We start from the raw sequence: 20,595 nt of genomic DNA, 5'->3' as shown, positions 1-20,595 counted from the left end.
AACCGTAGAAAGTATGCAGCGACTCGGAATCTGTCCCAAGGGAGGAATAAGGGCTTCAGATTCACGTTTATGCTTGTTTACGTTCTCCTGAGCCAGCCGTGAGCCGGAGGTCAGCTGAGGTCAAAAGGGTTTAGTTTTGTTTTCTTCTGCGAGCCTCGTAAAGCACAGAGGGGTGTGTTGAAGGTCTCCGCTCTCCTCTGTGTGCTGCAGGTGACGAAGCTGATCGAAGAGAGCACCGTGTCCAAGACGGTGAAGAACGCCATCGACACAGACCGGCTGCTGGACTGGCTGGTGGAGAACTCGGTCTTGTCGATAGCGCTGGAAGGTATTCCTCTTGTTCGTGTATATTTTTTCAATCCACAGAAACGGACGGTTGTCTGTTGCTGCCGTTTTGCCTATAACAACCGGATGCAGGGAAGACATTTTGACTCAGTGATGACCTGTCCATCCTTTTCACACATTATTCTTCTAGATTTAAAATTGTTTATCTGGCGCACTGCTCCCTTTCTGGCCTGCCAGCCTGTTCCTGCTGTGGCATTGCTTTTAAAACCTCCATGACTGTTCTGTTTCTGTGTCCCAGGAAACATCGACCAGGCGCAGTACTGCGACCGCATCAAGGGCATCATCGAGCTGCTGGGCAGCAAGCTCTCCCTGGATGAGCTGTCCAAGATCTGGAGGATACAGGTGATAAGCCGTGCCGGGGGGACCTGCTGGTCCTCGGGGTGAAGGATCCCTGCTGGGACAGGTCGGCCGTGATGGATTGTTGATGAAGTGCTGATGCTCAGCCTAGTTGTAGCTGAGTAATGAAACTGCTGATGGCCTCTGATCTCTTCATCGTCCAGTATTGATCCAGAATTATGTTTCCCCCCATTACATTTTTTGATAACGTCAACATTCAGATTTTATTATTTATTTAAGATTTTATCATTTTCATATAAAGTATAATCAATAGCTATGAAGGGGGCGAGTTTGTAAGCATCCAACAAGCTCATCATCACATCTCTCTTCTGCAGTGTCGTGCTGCACAGCTTGTCATTATTTAATATTTTTTATTTATACACGGAAATCAGCAACAATTTCAGTTAATAATAAACCAAAAAATTAAGACGAGACCCTAAGAGTTAAAACTTAATATAAAACAGACAAAAGAAACCACAACAACATTTAAACAAAAGCCAGCTGTAAAAAATGAGTCTTTAGCCCAGACTTTGATCAAAGGCAGGTCTTTGATCATCGGACCGAAGCAGACGGGTAGACCGTGTGGGACGGAAGCTAACGGAGATCCTGAGGACCGGTGTAGCCTGTGTAAACTGGTAGCCAGTGCAGGGGGAATGTGGTCACAGTTCCTGCGATGGCTGTAGCGGCTCTATTCTGCACGAGCTGCGACCTCTGTGTGTATTTACAGGGCAGGGCAGCAAGGAGGGCATTGCAGTAGTCAAGTCATTTATTTTTTAGTGCGAGTACTTTGGGTAATACAAATCACACAACTCAATGTAAGTAAATTAAAAGCGCTGCTCAGCCTGCAGTTCGTAGTAGACCGGCCCGACTGTGGTCCTCGAAGGGACGTTATCCCACCTATGCAGAACAATTCAGATTGAGTGTTCCTCGCTGGTGACTCCATCTCTCTTTCTCTCGGCAGTCCGGCCAGTCCTCCACCGTCATCGAGAACATCCACACCATCGTGGCCGCGGCCGCCGTGAAGTTCAACTTCGACCAGCTCAGCCACCTGTTCGTCCTCATCCAGAAGGTAAGGGCCCGTTCCCGCAGCAGGACACTTCAACAGGGTGGGAATGGAAACTAGAAATGTTTTTCTGTGCTGAATTTATTATTTTGCAGTCATTATTCTTTTCTTTGTGTATCCCAATTCTTGTTCGATTTATGTGTGTGTGATTTTGTGTTCGCGATCTCTAGTTACTATAGTTTAACACCCCCATCCCCACACAGAGCTGGGAGGTGGAGAGCGACCGGGTTCGACAGAAGCTGCTCAGTCTGATCGGCAGGATCGGGCGCGAGTCTCGGTCCGAGGCCACCACGGGCAAGGTTAGTGGTGCGGCGTGGTGTGTGTGGGGGAAGCTAAAGCTCTCCTAGAACTTGTACCTCATTTATCCCAGTTGGCAAGGCTTGCGGACTTTTAGGTTCATTACTTAATCAATTTGTTGTATTTTTCCAAACCATTAACTTAAAGCTCCACACGATAGTTTGTCATTAATTATCCTTGTTACCTTGCCAACTTCAGAATTCTTGTTTCAGAGTATAGAGCGAGTCCTGACACTGTTCTTGTGTCTCTCTCTCTCTGCGTGTGGCGACAGGTGCTGGAGGTCCTCTGGGAGTTGGCGCACCTGCCCACCCTGCCCACCAGCCTGGTGCAGCAGGCCCTGGACGAGCATCTCGCCATCCTGAGCGACGCCTATGCCGTCAAGGAGACGGTGAAGAGGAACTACATCATCAAGTGCATAGAGGACATCAAGAAGGTGAGGCTGACGGGCTCTGCAGCTCTGAGAGAGACACACACAGAGAGAGAGAGAGAGGACATCGAGATGCGCACACACACAGAGAGAGAGAGAGAGAGAGAGAGAGAGAGAGAGAGAGAGAGAGAGGACACCGAGACGCGCGCACACACAGAGAGAGAGGACACCGAGGCGCGCACACAGACATTTTAAGTGTATTAATATATTTAAGCCAGGTTTACATTGAAGTTTTAATTTTCTTTAACACTGTACTGTGTGAGGGGAGGGGGGTCATGCTTGTCTCCTGTAGAAAACAACTTTTTAAACATCTTAAACTGTATAGATCCTTCAGAGAGGCATTGTTTTAAACACTGATGGATGCCTGTGTAAAAATACCCCAGAATCGCTGGCCTTGCTGATCCGCAGTCCAGCAACCTTATTTTACTCGAATGTAATCTTTGCGTCTGCCTCTCTGTGGGTGACGTTTACGCTGGGGCTGCTGGGTAAACCTTAACGAAACCGCAATGCAGCGCGGGTAGACTGCACAGAGAAGCAGTCAAATGCCACTGAAGTTTATTTTTCTAGATACTAATACAGGAGGAAACAAAGTCTGCCAGCGAGACCCAGGTGTCTTTTCTCACCGGGTCCTGGGGCAAGAAGAAACCGGGCTCGCTCTTCAAAGTAAGACACGCGACTGGGTCCCCTCTCAATCAGTAGCTGGGCACCAATCTCAAATCAATCACCGCAGTGCCTGAGCAATCGATGATCTGAGGGCCTGATCACCCTCTGGGTTCTGATTTGTTTTACACGGGGAGAAATGGTCACCGTATGATTGATTCACGTGTTGGTTTGTGTCCTTTTCTTACTCTTTGATTTCCAAAATGAAGAGATTTGATCGAACACACGCAGATTGGCCGTCGACCGCACTTTTGAAAGTCAATGGTTTGAAATCCTGGTCTCGACAGCAGCTGGATTTGCGTGTCTTTGATGGAAAGCTTTTCTCTTTGAAATAAATACTTACAGAATCCGACTCAAAAACAAGTGCGTTACCAAATAAACCAATTTTTTGGGAATCAAAGATGATGATGTGTCTCTTTACAGACGCTTTGATTTACTTAAACATACAAATAAGAACTTTCCCCAGTTTCCACATCATGGTAAGTTCATGTATGCACTTTTGGGGGGGAATTGTAGCAAGAATGCACAATCATTTCTGCATCTAACCCTGAACACATGTATTCATTTTTTGTATTTATTGTGAATGAGTTAATTTCTCCTGTGTGTCTCTCGGAGCTGCCGTTATTATCTGTATGTTTAAGCGTGTCCGTGCAAACTGTGTCGTCCCTGGCAGTCGTCCCAGCAGAGCAACCCGCAGGCGGTGTGGGTGGTGCCGGCGCTGCGGCAGCTGCACGAGATCACGCGCTCCTTCATCAAGCAAACCTACCAGAAGCAAGACAAGGTGAGTCCATGGCCGGGCGCCCCTCCGATCCCTCCCTCACCGCTCTGGGCCCCCGGGAGTTCGTCCTTGTGGGTCACCGGGGACTCTCACTGCGGTGGGAGCCTGAAACCAAAAGAGCAGAACGATGGTGCACGGTCTTTACACTTTACTGCTGTGTTTTTTTGTTTGTCTCTGCTTCTGATCGCGTGTCCTCCTCTCCACAGAGCATCATTCAGGACCTGAAGAAGAACTTTGAGATCGTCAAGCTGATCACGGGCAGCCTGGTGTCCTGTCACCGGCTGGCGGTCACCGTGGCGGGGCCCGCTGGCCTGTCTGGCTCCACACTGGTGGACGGCAGATACACATACCAAGAGGTACGCAGCCGGTGCGGTGCGGTCGGCCTCACTCCTCTAAGAGGTTATTTGAGTGTTTTTCCCCTCAGCGATGTGGTCTTGCGTTCGTTTCAATGCTCCCGATGAGAACTCCTGTCCGAACCTTTCTGTGACCTTTCTGTGACCTTTTGCAGTACCTGGAGGGCCACCTGAAGTTCCTGGCCTTCTTCCTCCAGGAGGCCAGCCTGTACCTGGTGTGGAACCGAGCCAAGGAGATCTGGGAGTGCCTTGTGTCCGGCCTGGACGTGTGTGAACTGGACCGAGAGGTGGGGGAGGCGTGGCGTCTGTTGTAAATGTTAGTGACTGCGTGTTAAAGCAGGTCTCTACGGTACACATTGTGTGCAGCGCTGTGTCGTTGATTCAGCACCGGAGCTCGAGTGTTGACTGTGGCTCTTTGTTTTCTGTCTTCGCAGATGTGTTTTGAGTGGTTCACCAAAGGGCAGCACGACCTGGAGAGCGATGTTCAGCAGCAGCTGTTCAAGGAGAAGATCCTCAAACTGGAGCCTTATGAGATTACCATGAACGGTAAGGGCCCTTGACCCAGAGACACTGGGCCCTCTCCCCCCTGATTGGTGGCTTCTTGCTGAGACGTGCAGAGCTGAGTGAACTCAGGCTATCATTTTTATCCCAGATAGGTTTTATTCATGGTCCTAGTCAGTGGAAAAGCATCTGCCCTCCCCTCAGGTGGGCAGGTACAGGTTTGCACAGACAGACGAAGTCAGGCCTTGAGGTTGTTGTTGTTGTGTTTGTTTGGGCGGTGGAGGAGTCCCTGAGATTGTCCTCGACAGCAGGGCGCTCTTCCTCTCCTGCACTCTTAGCACCTTTGACGGGGTGTGAAAGTGCGGAGAGACTGTCACTCCCATGACTCCTGTATCTCATACTGCAATCTCTCTCTCTCTCTCTCTCTCTGTGCCTCAGGGTTTAACCTGTTCAAGACCTTCTTTGAGAATGTGAACCTGTGTGACCATCGGCTGAAACGGCAGGGAACACAGCTGGTATGAAAACAAAGCCCGTCTGTCTAAAGGAATTATAGCCTGTAGCCCATCTGGGGTTTCATCATGAAGACAACTGTCTACAGTGGCCGAGTAGACCAAATATATGTGTGTCTGTATGTGTATCTTGAGAACCACTGAGCTAAAGTGTTCAGCCTCTATGAGAGCAGACACAATCCCGATTCCCCATTGGTTTGTGAAAGTAGTGCTTGATGGCCTTCAGTGTTTGTGTGGTGACGTTATGCTGTTGTGTGTCCAGTTCGTGGAGAGGCTGGACCTGGCCGGCATGGACTTCATCTGGAGGATCGCCATGGAGTCCCCGGATGAGGAGATCGCCAACGAAGCCATCCAGCTCATCATCACCTACAGCTACATCAACCTCAACCCTAAGATGAAGAAGGTAACAGCCGGGCGGGGGAGGAGGGTGGCGGTGTTCAGGTGCAGCGGGGGGTCGGCGGTCCTGATCGCATCCCTGAACGCGGCCCCGCTCTTTTGACACGTTATCTGTCATCTTCGCAGGATTCGGTGTCGCTGCACAAGAAATTCATCGCCGACTGTTATAAGAGATTGGAGGTGAGCAGGGATCGCTGCGTGACGCCCCCTTCTGTGTAAGCAGTGTGCGCAGGCCCCCCCCTCACCGTCTCCTCTCTCCTCAGGCTGCCAGCTCGGCCCTCGGGGGCCCAACTCTCACACACGCTGTTACCAGGGCCACCAAGATGTTGACCGCCACCGCCATGCCAACAGTAGCCACGTCAGTTCAGTCTCCTTCCAGGTACGGTTTCACAGATACCGCACACGCTGGGCCCACATACCGCACATGTTGGGCCCGCGTACCACGCACACCGCCCACGCCATGCTAGTAACAAAGTCCTCTTTTCTTGCAGGTCAACAAAGCTTGTAATCATCGAGCGATTGCTGTTACTTGCAGAGCGCTACGTCATCACCATAGAGGTAAGAGACGCGGAGTGCTCGCCTTGTGTCCGAGCTCTCGATTACTTAATTGATACTTTAATTGAACTAATAATTTCCTAAATCAGAACCTTTTAATGATTTTAAACAGTATGGGTTTTAAGTTGCTGACACAGGACTCGGCTTCTTTCTGCGGAGCCAGAGAGATGCCATCCAGTCCCGTGTGTCCAGGTTTCTCAGTTGGCGAATCAATTAATCAATTTTCTCTTTCTTTCCAGGATTTGTATTCAGTTCCTCGGACTATTCTACCTCATGGCGCCTCCTTTCACGGGCACCCAGTTACCCTCCACATCACCTACGAGTCGACCAAAGACACCTTCACCCTGGAGGTACTGCCTGCCCCCCCACCCTGTTACTCGGGAAGCCGTAAGAAAAGTAACAAGCGTATCTGGTGATCATGGCCCCTCTAGTCCTGGACGGCAGAAGCCCCCTAGGTTTATTACTTCGCTCTGAATGTGGCTGGAGAAGAGACCAGATAAAAGTCATGTGACATCACCGTGCTGATTGAGTAATGGGTTCCAATTGAGTAATTAAGAGCACGGCTGGAATGAAGGCCAGACGATGTGTCCAGATCCTGGACTCGGACTGGGGGTTATTAATTTCTCAGACAGAGAGAGCAAACGGTAGAGTTTTAACAGTCCGGCTCCGCTGTGTTCTGATTCGTCATTGTTGTCGTTGTTGTGGCAGGCGCACAGCAACGAGACCATCGGCAGCATCCGGTGGAAGATCGCAGAGCAGCTCAGCTGTCCCGTGGACAACGTCCAGATATTTGCCAATGACAGTATGGTGGGTAGATGTGTTTCTCTGGGACGGTGTTTGAAGTAGAATGTTATGAAATATCAATCTGTCAATCGTGTGCGTCTGTGTTAATGTATTTCCTCTCTGCCCAGCTGACAATGAACCGGGACCAGAAGCTGCTGAACCAGCTGGGCTTCTCAGACGAGCAGAGCCTGACGGTCAAGAGCTCGGGCACCGGGACACCCTCGGGCAGCTCGGCCGACTCGTCCGCCAGCGCCAGCAGCAGCAGCAGCAGCAGCGTCTTCAACTCTGCCTACGCCCTGGAGCAGGTGAGCGCCGGCGCCGGCCCACGGACCCCCCCCTCACACCCACATCCACTTCCACACTCGCAGAGCCGCTGTTAGGCTGTTTTGGTGACTTGTCTTTTAGTCATTTCAGTAGTTTAAGCCGTTTTGTATCCTTCAGATGAAAGACGGGGGCGGCTAAAGTGGTCGTCGTTCTCCAAGCCCGGCTTGTACATATTAAGACCTTAGCTTCCCTCGTGGCTTGGCATGTGTAGATGAATGCGCTGTACAGGCCCGTTGTGAGACTCGTGACCGCTGTGCTGCTGTCCCCCCAGGAGAAGTCTCTGCCCGGCGTGGTGATGGCGCTGGTGTGCAACGTGTTTGAGATGCTCTACCAGCTGGCCAACCTGGACGAGCCCAGGTGAGCAAGTGCAGCACGTGGATGCTCAATGACTATATAAACACTTTATAAACACCGGACGCACAATCTTTCTGTCCATGCTCACCTCCGCGACGTCCACGCTCTTCACCTCTGGCACCCTGCCGTGTCTGTCTGTCTGTCTCCCAGGATCACCCTGAGGGTCCGCAAGCTGCTGCTGCTCATCCCCACGGACCCCGAGGTGCAGGACGCCCTCGACAACTTTGTGCCTAAAGAGTCCAGCGTCTGGAGCCACCAGGTAGCCCTCACTCGCCTCCTGCTCACCCGAACCGTCTCCCTTGTGGTCTACATCTGTCCATTTCCAGCTGTTTGGTTTGGTTTCTTTCCTTCTGGGGGTGCAAGGCAGCCATGTGTTGTAGGTCTTAGTTCTAAATCAGGGGAGGCAGTGCATACTGTGGGTCACCAGGGACTCGTACAGCTTTTTATAATGACAACTGTTTATGTATGTATGTATTCTTATTTGTATTATTTGAATCGTTCTTGTTGGTGTCCTTCGGCGTCCGTCTCCATCCCTCTGTTGACTCTGTCCTTTGCTCCCTTGCTTGTCTAGAAAATCCTGTTCACCGTGGGCTCGGGCTCCCAGGCCTCCAAGTCCCCCTCGCTGTCCTCCAAGCAGCAGCATCAGCAGCAGCAGAGTGCCGCGTCCATCCTGGAGTCGCTGTTCCGCTCCTCCGCGCCGGGCATGTCCACCTTCAGGGTTCTCTACAACCTGGAGGTAACGGCACCGGACCCCCATCCCCAAACACCCACATTTTCCATAGTTCTGAATGATAATCCCTGTCCTCCTCTGCCGTCCTGCCCGGTCTCGTCCCGTCCCGTCCCCCCCCGCAGGTGCTGAGCTCCAAACTGATGCCGACCTCTGACGACGAGATGGCCAAGACCAGCGTCAAGTCCTTCTGCGAGAACTTCCTCAAAGCGGGCGGACTGAGGTGAGGATCTGGCGGTCAGGCCTTGCAGGGGAGATCTCTGTGCAGGGGACTGTGGGTAGCAGGGGAGGTCTTTGTGCAGGGGATTGTGGGTAGCAGGGGAGGTCTTTGTGCAGGGGATTGTGGATAGCAGGGGAGGTCTTTGTGCAGGGGATTGTGGATAGCAGGGGAGGTCTCTGTGCAGGGGATTATGGGTAGCAGGGGAGGGTGCCGTCTTTGCTGTGCCCTGTGGCTCTCTGACCATGGCTCCTGTCCTCTTCTCTCTCAGCCTGGTGGTCAACGTGATGCAGAGAGACTCCATCCCCTCCGAGGTAGACTACGAGACCAGGCAGGGCGTCTACTCCATCTGCCTACAGCTGGCCAGGTGGGTGTCTCTCCTCTCTGTGCCTGCTATCTGTTATCTCTGTGCAGAAAACTCTAGAAGGCAGATGTATAGAAGCTGAGATCGTGTGGAGATGCTTTCAGTACATTGACGTGAATAAATATGACTCCCTGCTGACAGAGTGCATCCCGTGTGAGCATGACGTCTGTGCTAAACTCTGGTGTCTCTGTGTGCGCCACCGTGTCCTCCTCTACACGACCCTGTCCTCACGTTGACTGGCAGTGTTGTCCTGCACCGTGTCCCCGCAGATTCCTGCTGGTGGGCCAGACCATGCCCAGCTCTCTGGACGAGGAGTTGGGCAAGGACGGGCCGGACACGCTGTCCTCCAGGCCCTTCCGCAACGTCAGTCGGCAGAGCAGCCGGCAGCTGTCCTTGTGCGGCACGCCTGAGAAGTCCTCCTACCGCCAGATGTCCGTGTCCGACCGCTCGTCCATCCGCGTGGAGGAGATCATCCCGGCCGCCCGCGTCGCCATCCAGGTGGGCGTCCTGTTGTTCGGACCTCGTTCCATGCCTCCCCTCGCCGCCCCAGTGTCGAGACTGAACCAGCTCTCTCTTTCTCCTCCCCACAGACGATGGAGGTCACGGACTTCACCTCCACGGTAGCCTGCTTCATGCGCCTCACGTGGGCTGCGGCCGCCGGGCGCCTGGACCTCGTGGGCAGCAGCCAGCCTATCCGAGAGACCACCAACTCACTGTTCCCACAGGGCGTGCGCAGCCGGCTCAGCAGCACAGGTGAGGGCGCGGGGGTCGTCTCGATCGATTTGATCAGTGATCGATATGTGTTGAAGGAGCTCTCCTCACACTTGAACAGGAGCGAATGAAAGGCAGGGTCTGAAGATGACAGTCTGTTCCCTCCTTCTCTCAGGCAGTAACTGCAGCTCGGGCAGCGAGGGCGAGTCCACCAGTCTGCACGCCGGGCTGTGTGTGAAGCAGCTCTGTGTGTCCATCAAGGACACCATCATCGCCCGAGAGGCCCTGTCCCTGCTGGTCACCTGCCTGCAACTGCGCTGCCAGCAGCTCTGTGAGTCGCAACATACACACGCACTCTATATAGAGACTCTATATTGTGATTAAAACAAAAATAACGTGCATTTTCTCTCTCTCAGGTTCATTTTATAACCTGCCGTGCGTCAGTGACTTTATCATCGACATCCTGCTGGGGTCCCCAAGTGGAGAGGTGGGCATGTCCTTCTGTCAATGAACACGTGCATGTCCAGTTCTCTGCGCTCCTGTTCTGTGTTCCCACTGCCGTAGTTTCCAGTCCCGTGTGATGATGCAATCCCTTCTGTATTGGACTGTGCTGTTTATTCCCCGACTGTCCCTGCTGTGCCGGGTCGGTACCCGTCTCACCCCCCTCTCTCTCTCTCTCTCTCTCCCTCTCTCAGATCCGCCGCGTTGCCTGTGACCAGCTCTACACGCTGAGCCAGACCGACTCCTCTGGGTTCCCCGACCTGCAGAAGCCCAACCTGTTCCTCCTCAAGGTCGTCCTGACTGCGCAGTTGCCCCTGTGGTCGCCCACCAGCATCATGAGGGGCATCAACCAGAGGTGGGGCCCGACTGCCACACCGCCCAGCTCGGCCCAATACGGCCTGGCCCGGTCCAGCCCCCATCTGATGCGCTGTCCCTGTCTCTGTCCCCCCAGGCTGCTGTCCCAGTGCACCGAGTACTTCGATCTGCGCTGCCAGCTGCTGGACGACCTGACCTGTGAGTAGAACCAGCCCCGGGTCCGATCGAATGCCGGTCCTGGTGTCGTATTGCACGCTGCCCTGCCATTTTAAAATGAGCATCCCTGGCATGCTGGGTCTCACTCTACTCTCTCCCTCTCTCTCCCTCTACTCTCTCACTTTTCTCTCTCCCTCTTCTCCCTCCAGCCGCGGAGATGGAGCTCCTGCAGCTCAGCCCGGCCACCATGCTGGAGGACGAGATCAACTGGCTGGACAACTTCGAGCCGACGTGGACGGCGGAGCTGGAGACGAGCGAGGCGGACAACACGCTGCAGGCCGGCCACCTGCGGCTCATCAAGACCCTGCTGTCGCTGTGCGGTGCCGAGAAGGAGCAGCTGGGTGCGCCGCCTCTCCGTTAACCCATCACATCCCCGCCGATCGGGTGACCCCCCCCGAGCCCCAGTGACCATGTGTCTCTCCCTGCGCAGGCCCCTCCCTCATTCAGCAGCTGCTCGATGACTTCCTGTTCCGAGCCTCGCGCATCATCCTGAACAGCAACAACCCGGCCGGCTCCTCTGCGCTCAGCCAGGACTTCCACCCCAAGTGAGACCCCCGGCGCCCCCGCACCCCTGCGAACACACTCGTTATAGCGCTGAGACACAAGCGGGACTGATGGTGTCCCCGCTCCTCTTCATCCCTCCCCCTCTTCCTCTGCCTCTCTCCCCCTCAGGTGCAGCACGGTCAGCAGCCGCCTGGCCGCCTACGAGGTGCTGGTGATGCTGGCCGACAGCTCCCTCACCAACCTGCAGATCATCACACGGGAGCTGCTGTCCATGCACCACCAGGCCGACCCCGCCCTCACCAAGGAGTTTGACGTGAGTAGCCCCCCCGCCCCGGTGTGTGTGTGTGTATCGCTGTGTGTGAGGTTGACACTTGTGTATCGCTGTGTGTGAGGGTGACACTTGTGACACTTGTGTATCGCTGTGTGTGTGTGTGTGTGTGTGTGTGTGTGTGTGTGAGGGTGACACAGTTGTGTATCGCTCTGCTCAGGCCTATTCTGATCTGTGTCCGTTATAAGAACAAGTTTACAAACGAGAGGGGGCCATTCGCCCCATCGTGCTCGTTTGGTGTTCATTAATATCTAAGTGATCCAAGGATCCTATCCAGACTATTTTTAAATGTTCCCAAACTTTCAGCTTCAACCACATCGCTGGGTAGTTTATTCCAGATTGTGACGACTCTCTGTGTAAAGAAGTGTCTCCTGTTTTCCGTTTTGAATGCCTTGAAGCCCAATTTCCATTTGTGTATTTGTTGTTGTCCCGGTCTGTCCTGAGGGACTGAACACTGTTGCTTTCTGTTTGAATGTTTTTATTGCTGACTGTCTGTAAATTCCATGGCCCCTGGGGGATGTTAAACACTCTGCTCCGCTCTGCTCTGCCCCTCAGTACCTTCCCCCCGTCGACAGCCGCTCCGTCTCGGGCTTCGTGGGTCTGAAGAACGGCGGGGCCACCTGCTACATGAACGCCGTCTTCCAGCAGCTGTACATGCAGCCGGGGCTGCCCGAGGTGAGCGGGGCTGTGGTGGACACAGGTTCATCGGTGTGCGCCGTTCGCTGCACTTACAGGCACCTCAGAGTCAACAGCAGGAGGGGGATTATTTTCACATCCTCCAGTCCTGACCAGAGCAGTCCACCAGGTGGCATCAGAGCTGCGCCACATACTCTTGAGACATGAAAAACATTGATACCAGGGATTTTCCAACAGTGAAGCCCTTTGAATGAGTCAATACCTCAGTAAGGGTTTCCTCAAGTGTCTTGGACTCCTGGACAGCAGTTCCTCTTAACTCAGACCCTCCGGACACGAGCGCTTCCTCCAGCGTGTCCCTGACCTCCCGTTTTCTGTCCAGGCCTTCCTGTCCATCGAGGACGAGACAGAGAACCCTGACGAGAGCGTCTTCTACCAGGTCCAGTCCCTGTTCGGCCACCTGATGGAGAGCAAGCTGCAGTACTACGTCCCCGAGAACTTCTGGAAGGTAGGTCCTTCTCCTGGCCCGCTGTGGTCAACAGAAAGACCACCGGAAAACCCCCGTGCTGTGCTTTCCACTCGTTCTAGCTGCCCCCTTTGTCAACGGCTGCTCCTTCTCCCTGCAGATCTTTAAAATGTGGAACAAGGAGCTGTACGTGCGGGAGCAGCAGGATGCCTACGAGTTCTTCACTAGCCTGGTGGATCAGCTGGACGAGCACCTCAAGGTAGGCCAAGCTGCGTCTCCATCCCATCTTTTGCTTCAGGCCTGCCGTGCCGTTGCCGTGTCTTGAACATATCCAGTGGATTAGAATGCTTACAATAGAACTGTCAGTTTTAAAATTGAAACTTTTTTTCAAAACGCAGAAAATCGGCCGAGAGCAGATCTTCAAGAACACCTTCCAGGGGATATTTTCCGACCAGAAGATCTGCAAAGACTGTCCCCACAGGTAACGTCGCGGCGCCCTGTTGCGTGAAGTGTGGTGAGCGGAGATGGCGTGTGTTTAACGGTGGGGTGCTCATGTGTGGTCACAGGTACGAGAGGGAGGAGACCTTCATGGCGCTGAACCTGGGGGTGACGTCCTGCCAGAGCCTGGAGATCTCGCTGGATCAGTTCGTCCGCGGGGAGGTACTGGAGGGCAGCAATGCCTACTACTGCGAGAAGTGCAAGGAGAAGGTGCGCTCCCACCCTGACCTTAATTGGTGAATTGGTTAATTGACTCATAAACGGAGGCTCCTCTTGGGTTGTTTCCGTGCGCTTTCACAGTGGAACTGATCTCTCGTTTCCGCCCGTCCCCTTTTCCAGCGCACCACGGTGAAGCGCACCTGCATCAAGTCCCTCCCCAGCGTGCTGGTCATCCACCTGATGCGCTTCGGCTTCGACTGGGAGAGTGGCCGCTCCATCAAGTACGACGAGCAGATCAGGGTACGGACGTCCCTTCCACGCATCGGGTTAATTCGGTCCCGCCGTCCTCGTCCTCTCATGGTGATTTTAATATCGTGATGTCGGTTCTCAGTTCCCCTGGGTGCTGAACATGGAGCCCTACACCGTGTCGGGGATGGCCCGGCAGGACTCCAGCTCTGACCACGGCGAGAACGGCCGGGGCGGCGAGGCGGGTGGCGGGGGGTCACCGCGCAAGAAGGTGACCATCTCCGAGAACTACGAGCTGGTGGGCGTGGTGGTGCACAGCGGCCAGGCCCACGCCGGACACTACTACTCCTTCATCAAGGACCGCCGGTGAGTGCCGGGGGAGGGGAACGCGCGTGTGTCTGTCTCTCCGTGTCTCCGTCTCTCTTCGTCTCACCCTGTGCTGTTTGTGTCGCCACCCCCAGAGGCAGTGCCCGGGGCCGCTGGTACAAGTTCAACGACAACGTGGTGGAGGAGTTCGACATGAACGACGAGACGCTGGAGTACGAGTGCTTCGGGGGAGAATACCGGCCCAAAGTCTACGATCAGTGTATGTGCCGTTTCAGCCTGGGGGGAGGGGTTCGGTGTGTGGTAAGGAGGCCTCCTGTCTCCGTCTCTGCGGCCTCACTGAGTGTTCCGCCCTGTCTTGCAGCCAACCCCTATCCGGACGTGCGGCGCCGCTACTGGAACGCCTACATGCTGTTCTACCAGCGCATCTCGGACCAGAACTCGCCCGTCCTGCCCAAGAAAAGCCGTGTCAGCGTGATGCGCCAGGAGGCTGAGGACCTGTCCCTGTGAGTCCCCCATGGAGAAGGCACACACACACGCACACGCATGCATGTATGGTTCAACGCGTTTGCTCATAGGGTGCTATATATCCTCCTCGTCCCTCCCCAGGTCCGCCCCGTCCTCCCCGGAGATCTCGCCCCAGTCCTCCCCCCGGCCCCCCAGGGCCAACAACGACCGGCTGTCCCTGCTGACCCGGCTGGTGCGCAAGGGGGAGAAGAAGGGCCTGTTTGTGGAGAAGATGCCAGCCAGGATCTACCAGGTAACCGCTTTGAACCAGTGGAGCCCCCCGGCGGCATTAACCTGCGCAGAGTTTAATTCCTCTTAACCCTCAGAGCACTAGGCCCCCAGGGGGTGCTCAATGCGTCAGGCCTAGAAACAAAATCACAGCGCTTAATATAGCGCAGCAAATTACTTAATTTTATATAAATACATATAAGCACAATATGAAACCTATACATCACAAGAAACTTAAGACACTGATGTTTTTCATTCTATAATTCATTTATTTTTGCATTGAATTCAGAAATGTGCATTGCTAACAAACTAAACTTTTATAGACACCATTTTTATTTTCAAAACAACCCAGTTTTCAGAATTAACTTGCCTCATAAACACTTAGAAAGTCACATTCATACGAATCCCCAGAACGTTCTTTTTAAAATACAAAAAACGCAGATGTTTACAAATACCTTTTCAAGAGATATAAGTTTTGCAAGGAGCGCACCTGTCTAGAAACTAGTCAGAATTACACGGCAAAACAGGAGTGAAACTAATCTGACGGTTGGCTTGTGTTGTGTGTTGAATAAATATAAAAACATCTTCAAAATGTACAGATTGTTGTTGTCATTATTACTACCAGTAATATTTAATAATAATAATAATACATTTACATGGCTTACTTTGCACTGATGGTAAACGTGTTTTCGGCTCGGGACTCCTTTGCGGAGAAATCGGCCAGTCGGGGTTGCCGTGTTGAAATACAAGACTATTACTACTGTGTGTTTATTAATCTTACCAGCTTTCTTTTGTGTCAATTTGTCTTGTGTTATTTGTGTTGAAAAAGAGATTCTGACATTTATGTTGACCAGCAGAAATAAACTAGAAACGTCTTAATCTGCACCGTCACCCCTCCGGGGGTTAAACAGTAATAGTCACCCAAGCAGGGCTTTTTCCAGTTCAAGTGTGTTTTTCCATCCCCACGTCTCTTAGTATTTCACTTGTCTTAGATTCACAGTATTTTGAAACTCGAGGAGTCGCCCCCCTCAATAAGAGAGAGGTGTGCTTCACCAGTCTCTGCTCTGCCTTCCTCCACAGATGGTGAGGGACGAGAACCTCAAGTTCATGAAGAACAGAGACGTCTTCAACAGCGACTACTTCAACTTCACGCTGTCCCTGGCGTCCGTCAACGCGGTGGGTGGCCTGGCCGGTCCTTCCTCTCTGCGGTCGCGTCTTCTGTGTGTGTAAACGTGTGACGATGTGGGTCTGTGTTCGACACCGTCGGGACGCAGGGACGGGGTCTCGCGTCAGGCGGCGTTGATCTGGGATAACAATAGTCTCCTCTTGCGTTGCAGACCAAGCTGAAGCACGCCTCGTACCAGGCCATGGCCAAGGTCAGCCTGGAGCTGGCTGTCCAGTTCCTCTTCCACACCTACCTGCGCACCAAGAAGAAACTCAGGTGGGTTTTGGGCAAAAGGAGACCAGGGAATAAAAATGTTTATTATAGAAGTTGTGGGTGGACTGCAGTGGTTGGGGGTGGGCTGGGCTTTTGCACAGTTCCACTGGGGAGGAGGTTTTGGTTTTCACTGGTCTGTCCTGCGTGTGGATGACCCCTGAACCCTGACCCCTCTCCTCCTGTAGGGTCGACACGGAGGAGTGGATCACCACCATCGAGGTGCTGCTGTCCAAGAGCAACGAGGCGTGCCAGTGGATGATGGAGTATCTGGTCGGGTCTGAAGGACGGGAGCTCATCAAGTGAGTGTGGCCGGAAGTGACAGGCGACGAATGCTTTTCTGATAACCCTCCGCCTTGCTCTACATCTGCCCTGTTAGAGAATCTCCATCTCCAACCTGTCACTCATTGCCCTTGGAATCGGGTTTTTGTGCTTTTTGTGTTGTTGAGCTCCTTTGGGATTAATTCACAAACGCACATCTTCACCAGAAATTCACGAGCTGCTGTAGTGGCCTCGCCTCGGTGCGCTCGGCACTCGTGGGAGCTCTCTCTCTCCGCAGCCCTGTTTGCTCTCCCAGTGGAGGAGTGGAGGAGCCCCCCCGCCCCCGGGCCGTGCAGCAGCCTGCTCAGGAATGTAAATATTTAGACGCGGCGGAAAGGGCGGGGCCCGAGGCACAGATTGGCTGCTGCGGATCGAACGGTGGGGCCGCCCCGCTGTCACGCCATGGGGTTCCCGGGGATTGTGGGAGGGGGAAGGCAGCTGCCCAGAGCCAGGCCTGCCCCCTGGATCTCACGCGTCACATGACACTGGGGGGGAGGGGTGCAGCAGGGCTGGGTGTGAGGAGGTTGAGAGATGTGGGGCTCGACTTCACTGTCCCAAGACGCTGCTGTGCGGCTCCTTCAGTCTCTAAAACTCTCACTTGTGCTGGGTTTTTAGTTTTTCTCCTGCTTTTTCTGACACTTTAAAAACACCCCATCGTTCTCTCTCTCTCTCTCTCTTTCTCACAGACACACACACACACAAACACACACAAGCATAGACAGACGCGCACACGGAGCAACACACACGAGCATACGGAGCGACACACAGATAGAGATGTACATGCAGACGGAGCAACACACAGATGGAGTGACACAGACAGTTGTACACGCAGATGGAGCAACACACAGATGGAGTGACACAGACAGACCGAGACACAAGACACGCACACATACTTCAGATGCTACAAGAGTTAGCCAGTTAGCCACGCCATGTGTCGGACGCAGGCACCCCGGGGCCCCCATGAGATGCACTAACACTAATCTCCGGGCAGCTCCTGCCACTCGCCTGTCCTCCTCTCATCTGTGTTATCTCTCACACTCTAGCGTTCTCTCCATCCCCGGCAGGATCTGCCTCCTGGAGTCCAGCGTGCGCGAGGTGCGTGTGGTGGTGGCCACTGTGCTGGAGAAGACCCTCGAGAGCGCCTTACACTTTCAGGAGAAGGGGCTGGACTCCCTGCTGGACGCCCTGCTCTCCCTGCTGGACAAGGACATCCCGGAGAACTGCAAGAACTGCTCCCAGTACTTCTCCCTGTTCAGCAACTTTGTCCAGAGGGTGAGTTGCAGGACTGGAGGAGGGCGGTAACTTGGACAGCGCTCCCTGCACTGTGGGGGGGGTGGGTTTGCGGTTCATGTGAATGTGCGGAGCCAGACGTGTCTGTCTCGTCAGATCTCAGTGTGACTCGGATGTCACTGGCATTGCACGGGCTTGACAGCAGTGTTGTAGGCCTGTGTATATAAAACATGCATCTAGCCGTGTGTTTATTAAAAAAATAGTCTTTACTGCTGCAGGGAGTGAATTAATGTTTGGTGTCACTGGGCTCTGAAGCTGACTGTATTTTAATCTGCGTCTCTCCTCTGTCTCTATCTCTCTCTCTCTGCAGGGTTACCGGTCCTGTCAGCTGCTGTTGACTCACTCTGCGTACAGACGGATGCTCATCTTCCTCCTGGGACCCAACCGGCAGAACAACCAGGTAAACCCGCGGAGCCGGATCCGCCCATCTGGTCCCTTCGCTCCCTGTCCCCCTGCCTGTCCTGGGTCTCTGCATCCTTCCTTCTGGGAAAGACACGTATTCGTCTCTGTGTGTGACGGACTCTCACACATTTGTCTGTGTGTCTCATGCAGAACCGGCGCTGGAGCTCAGCCCAGGCCCGCGAGTTCCTGCACCTCCACAACACGCTGGCGCTGCTGGTGCTGCACTCGGATGTCTCCGGCCAGCGGACCGTGGGTCAGTCTTGTCTTTAGTCACGTGTCCCTAGAGGTGGAAATATAAGCGCCTTGTGTTTTCATTGCCCAGGTTTTTGCCGAGCTCTGTGTTTAACTGCCCGCCTCTCCTCCTGCAGCCCCCGGGTCGTTCAAGCCCAGCGCAGCCCCGAGCGTCCCGGCCTCCGCGCCCCTCCTCCCGCTGCACGAGGATATCGAGGCCCTGCTCTTCAAACCCGAGGGACAGCCCTACCTGCTGGAGGTAATACTGTACTGTGCTCTCTGTGTCTGTCTGTCTCTCAGTCTGCCTGTCTGTCTCTGACCGTCTCTCTCTCTCTCTCTCTCTCTCTCTCAGGTGATGTTTGCGATGCGGGAGCTGTCCGGCCCGCTGTCCTTCCTGATCGAGATGATCACCAGCTGCTGCTTCTGCAACGAGCACTTCTCTCTGGGCGTCCTGCAGCTCATCAAGGTACCGTGGCGGGGTAGAGGGTCTGGAAGCGATGGCTGACTGAAAGAGACGAGGACGGGGAGAGCAGCTAGCACAGTGAATAACACTGAATTCACTGGCCATCGCTTGTCGAGCTGCTCGTATCGTGTTTGTGGGCCGTTTCTCCCCTGGGGCCCGTGGCCAGGAGGGAGGACCACAGTCCCGGTGATCTTACAGCATCGCTGTCTGTCCCGCGTCCCTCCTCTCCCGTCTCACCGTTTCTGTATGAGGGGTTGTGCTAACACAGCGCTCTGTGGTCGTGGCGTCCCTGTAACTCTGTCCTGTCCCCCCCTCTGCAGAACCAGCTGGAGACGGCGCCCACCCACGAGCTCAAGAACATCTTCCAACTGCTGCTGGAGATCCTGGTGAGTCAAGACGCTCCTCCTCCTCCTCCTCCTCCTCCTCTTCCTCGCCCCTCGGCTCATTGCATTAGTGTTGGCTTTGGAATATGAAGCTAAACGCTGTGGCGCTCTCTCCTCAGGTGGTGGAGGACCCCCTGCAGTCTCAGAGACTGAAGTACGCCTTTGAGTCGGAGAAGGGCCTGCTGGGTAGGCATCTGTTCACCGCCTGTTTCTGTAGGGTCTGCACGGTGAACACGCAGATCCACTGTCCAGAGGCTGAAATGGTCGCTGATGTGAACTGTGTTGGCAATGTCCCCGTCTCGTGCTCGTCTCAAGGCCTCTCTCTGTTCCCTCCACAGCGCTGATGCACCAGAGCAACAACGTGGACAGCAGCCGCTGCTATCAGTGTGTGAAGTTCCTGGTGACCTTGGCCCAGAAGTGAGTCTCAACACCAGAACAATAATATCGCTGTTAAACACGCGTGGTGTCCGGCATTTATAGGAGCAGGACGTTCTGTTTATGAGATCATTAGCGGATCGACAGAGGCTGCTGTGTCTGCAGGGCTGGGAATCAATGCCTGTCTCTCCCCAGGTGCCCCGCCGCCAAGGACTACTTCAAGGAGCACTCGAGTCACTGGAGCTGGGCTGTGCAGTGGCTGCAGAAGAAGGTAAGAGCCGGGGTTGGATCGGCCTCTGTGGGCCCGGTCTGGAGCTGTGTCTCGCCGAGTACCGTGCCTGTGAATCCCCACGCAGGGAGGGCTGCCATAGTGTCCACACGCGCCCCTGTGGTCAACACTGTGCCCGAGCCTCGTGGTCAGAGCGCCGTCTGGGTGTTTAGTTTGTTGTGCACAATGGCAGTGTGTTCAAACAGAGCAGCTCCCACCATTATTACCCCACACCATGTAGTACCCAATCAAAAGCCACCCCTGGGGGAAACCATGAAAAGCATGCCCCGCTGTCCCTGCCTGTGGCCCCAGGTGCCTGCCGGTGCTTTCGCATGGCGTTGGCCAGCTCCCCAGATCTCACGCCACGTTCACCGTCCCTGCTGGTGCTTTCGTTGCAGATGTCTGAACACTACTGGACGCCTCAGAGCAACGTGTCCAACGAGACGTCCACCGCCAAGACCTTCCAGCGCACTATTTCAGCACAGGTATGTCCAAGAGACAGCCTAGCCGAGGTCTGTGTGTGAGAGACTGTCAATGTAGATTATTTCTCCTATCGCTGTGCTCATTAAGATTCTCTCACGACCGATTTTGCTCTGACACCCCTGTTCTCTGACCCCCAGGACACCCTGGCCTACGCCACTGCCCTCCTGAACGAGAAGGAGCAGTCGGGCAGCAGCAACGGCTCGGACGGGAGCCCGGCCAATGAGAACTCGGACCGCAGCCTGAGACAGGTACGCACGATGCACTGCGTCCGGTCCTGTTGACTGTCAAGCTGTGCGTTTTGGTCCTTGTACTGACCCCAGTG

The 20,595-nt window shown here is 54.3% G+C and overlaps 1 protein-coding gene across 3 annotated transcripts in view; it reads left to right on the top strand.

Annotated features, from left to right (window-relative positions):
* The window catches only part of usp24 (ubiquitin specific peptidase 24), a 34,779-nt gene that overhangs the window by 10,777 nt on the left and 3,407 nt on the right, over positions 1-20,595 (top strand). The window contains exons 11-66 of one of the 3 annotated variants that reach the window (XM_066692170.1): positions 211-325; positions 581-684; positions 1,640-1,747; positions 1,945-2,040; positions 2,310-2,471; positions 3,033-3,128; positions 3,799-3,906; positions 4,110-4,259; positions 4,412-4,543; positions 4,691-4,802; positions 5,196-5,272; positions 5,529-5,669; positions 5,789-5,842; positions 5,926-6,041; positions 6,154-6,220; positions 6,457-6,567; positions 6,926-7,024; positions 7,129-7,305; positions 7,596-7,681; positions 7,829-7,937; positions 8,250-8,414; positions 8,531-8,628; positions 8,894-8,989; positions 9,256-9,484; positions 9,577-9,739; positions 9,873-10,028; positions 10,114-10,184; positions 10,393-10,553; positions 10,650-10,711; positions 10,879-11,070; positions 11,160-11,274; positions 11,402-11,546; positions 12,117-12,236; positions 12,577-12,702; positions 12,821-12,919; positions 13,059-13,141; positions 13,227-13,368; positions 13,498-13,617; positions 13,709-13,929; positions 14,025-14,149; positions 14,252-14,393; positions 14,497-14,647; positions 15,703-15,798; positions 15,960-16,063; positions 16,246-16,359; positions 17,443-17,650; positions 17,979-18,068; positions 18,221-18,323; positions 18,439-18,560; positions 18,654-18,767; positions 19,085-19,150; positions 19,267-19,333; positions 19,486-19,564; positions 19,718-19,793; positions 20,189-20,275; positions 20,411-20,521. In XM_066692170.1, coding sequence (XP_066548267.1) covers positions 211-325; positions 581-684; positions 1,640-1,747; positions 1,945-2,040; positions 2,310-2,471; positions 3,033-3,128; positions 3,799-3,906; positions 4,110-4,259; positions 4,412-4,543; positions 4,691-4,802; positions 5,196-5,272; positions 5,529-5,669; positions 5,789-5,842; positions 5,926-6,041; positions 6,154-6,220; positions 6,457-6,567; positions 6,926-7,024; positions 7,129-7,305; positions 7,596-7,681; positions 7,829-7,937; positions 8,250-8,414; positions 8,531-8,628; positions 8,894-8,989; positions 9,256-9,484; positions 9,577-9,739; positions 9,873-10,028; positions 10,114-10,184; positions 10,393-10,553; positions 10,650-10,711; positions 10,879-11,070; positions 11,160-11,274; positions 11,402-11,546; positions 12,117-12,236; positions 12,577-12,702; positions 12,821-12,919; positions 13,059-13,141; positions 13,227-13,368; positions 13,498-13,617; positions 13,709-13,929; positions 14,025-14,149; positions 14,252-14,393; positions 14,497-14,647; positions 15,703-15,798; positions 15,960-16,063; positions 16,246-16,359; positions 17,443-17,650; positions 17,979-18,068; positions 18,221-18,323; positions 18,439-18,560; positions 18,654-18,767; positions 19,085-19,150; positions 19,267-19,333; positions 19,486-19,564; positions 19,718-19,793; positions 20,189-20,275; positions 20,411-20,521 — 6,639 coding nt within the window. Of the gene's footprint in view, positions 1-210; positions 326-580; positions 685-1,639; positions 1,748-1,944; positions 2,041-2,309; positions 2,472-3,032; positions 3,129-3,798; positions 3,907-4,109; positions 4,260-4,411; positions 4,544-4,690; positions 4,803-5,195; positions 5,273-5,528; positions 5,670-5,788; positions 5,843-5,925; positions 6,042-6,153; positions 6,221-6,456; positions 6,568-6,925; positions 7,025-7,128; positions 7,306-7,595; positions 7,682-7,828; positions 7,938-8,249; positions 8,415-8,530; positions 8,629-8,893; positions 8,990-9,255; positions 9,485-9,576; positions 9,740-9,872; positions 10,029-10,113; positions 10,185-10,392; positions 10,554-10,649; positions 10,712-10,878; positions 11,071-11,159; positions 11,275-11,401; positions 11,547-12,116; positions 12,237-12,576; positions 12,703-12,820; positions 12,920-13,058; positions 13,142-13,226; positions 13,369-13,497; positions 13,618-13,708; positions 13,930-14,024; positions 14,150-14,251; positions 14,394-14,496; positions 14,648-15,702; positions 15,799-15,959; positions 16,064-16,245; positions 16,360-17,421; positions 17,651-17,978; positions 18,069-18,220; positions 18,324-18,438; positions 18,561-18,653; positions 18,768-19,084; positions 19,151-19,266; positions 19,334-19,485; positions 19,565-19,717; positions 19,794-20,188; positions 20,276-20,410; positions 20,522-20,595 lie in introns of all 3 variants that reach the window. The other 2 variants (XM_066692169.1, XM_066692171.1) reach the window with 2 other exon arrangements.

Source organism: Amia ocellicauda, chromosome 19, assembly GCF_036373705.1.
Source record: "Amia ocellicauda isolate fAmiCal2 chromosome 19, fAmiCal2.hap1, whole genome shotgun sequence".
Taxonomy (NCBI): domain Eukaryota; kingdom Metazoa; phylum Chordata; class Actinopteri; order Amiiformes; family Amiidae; genus Amia; species Amia ocellicauda.
The sequence above is the reverse complement of the archived record's forward strand: the minus strand, read 5'-3'. Positions and strand labels throughout refer to the sequence as shown.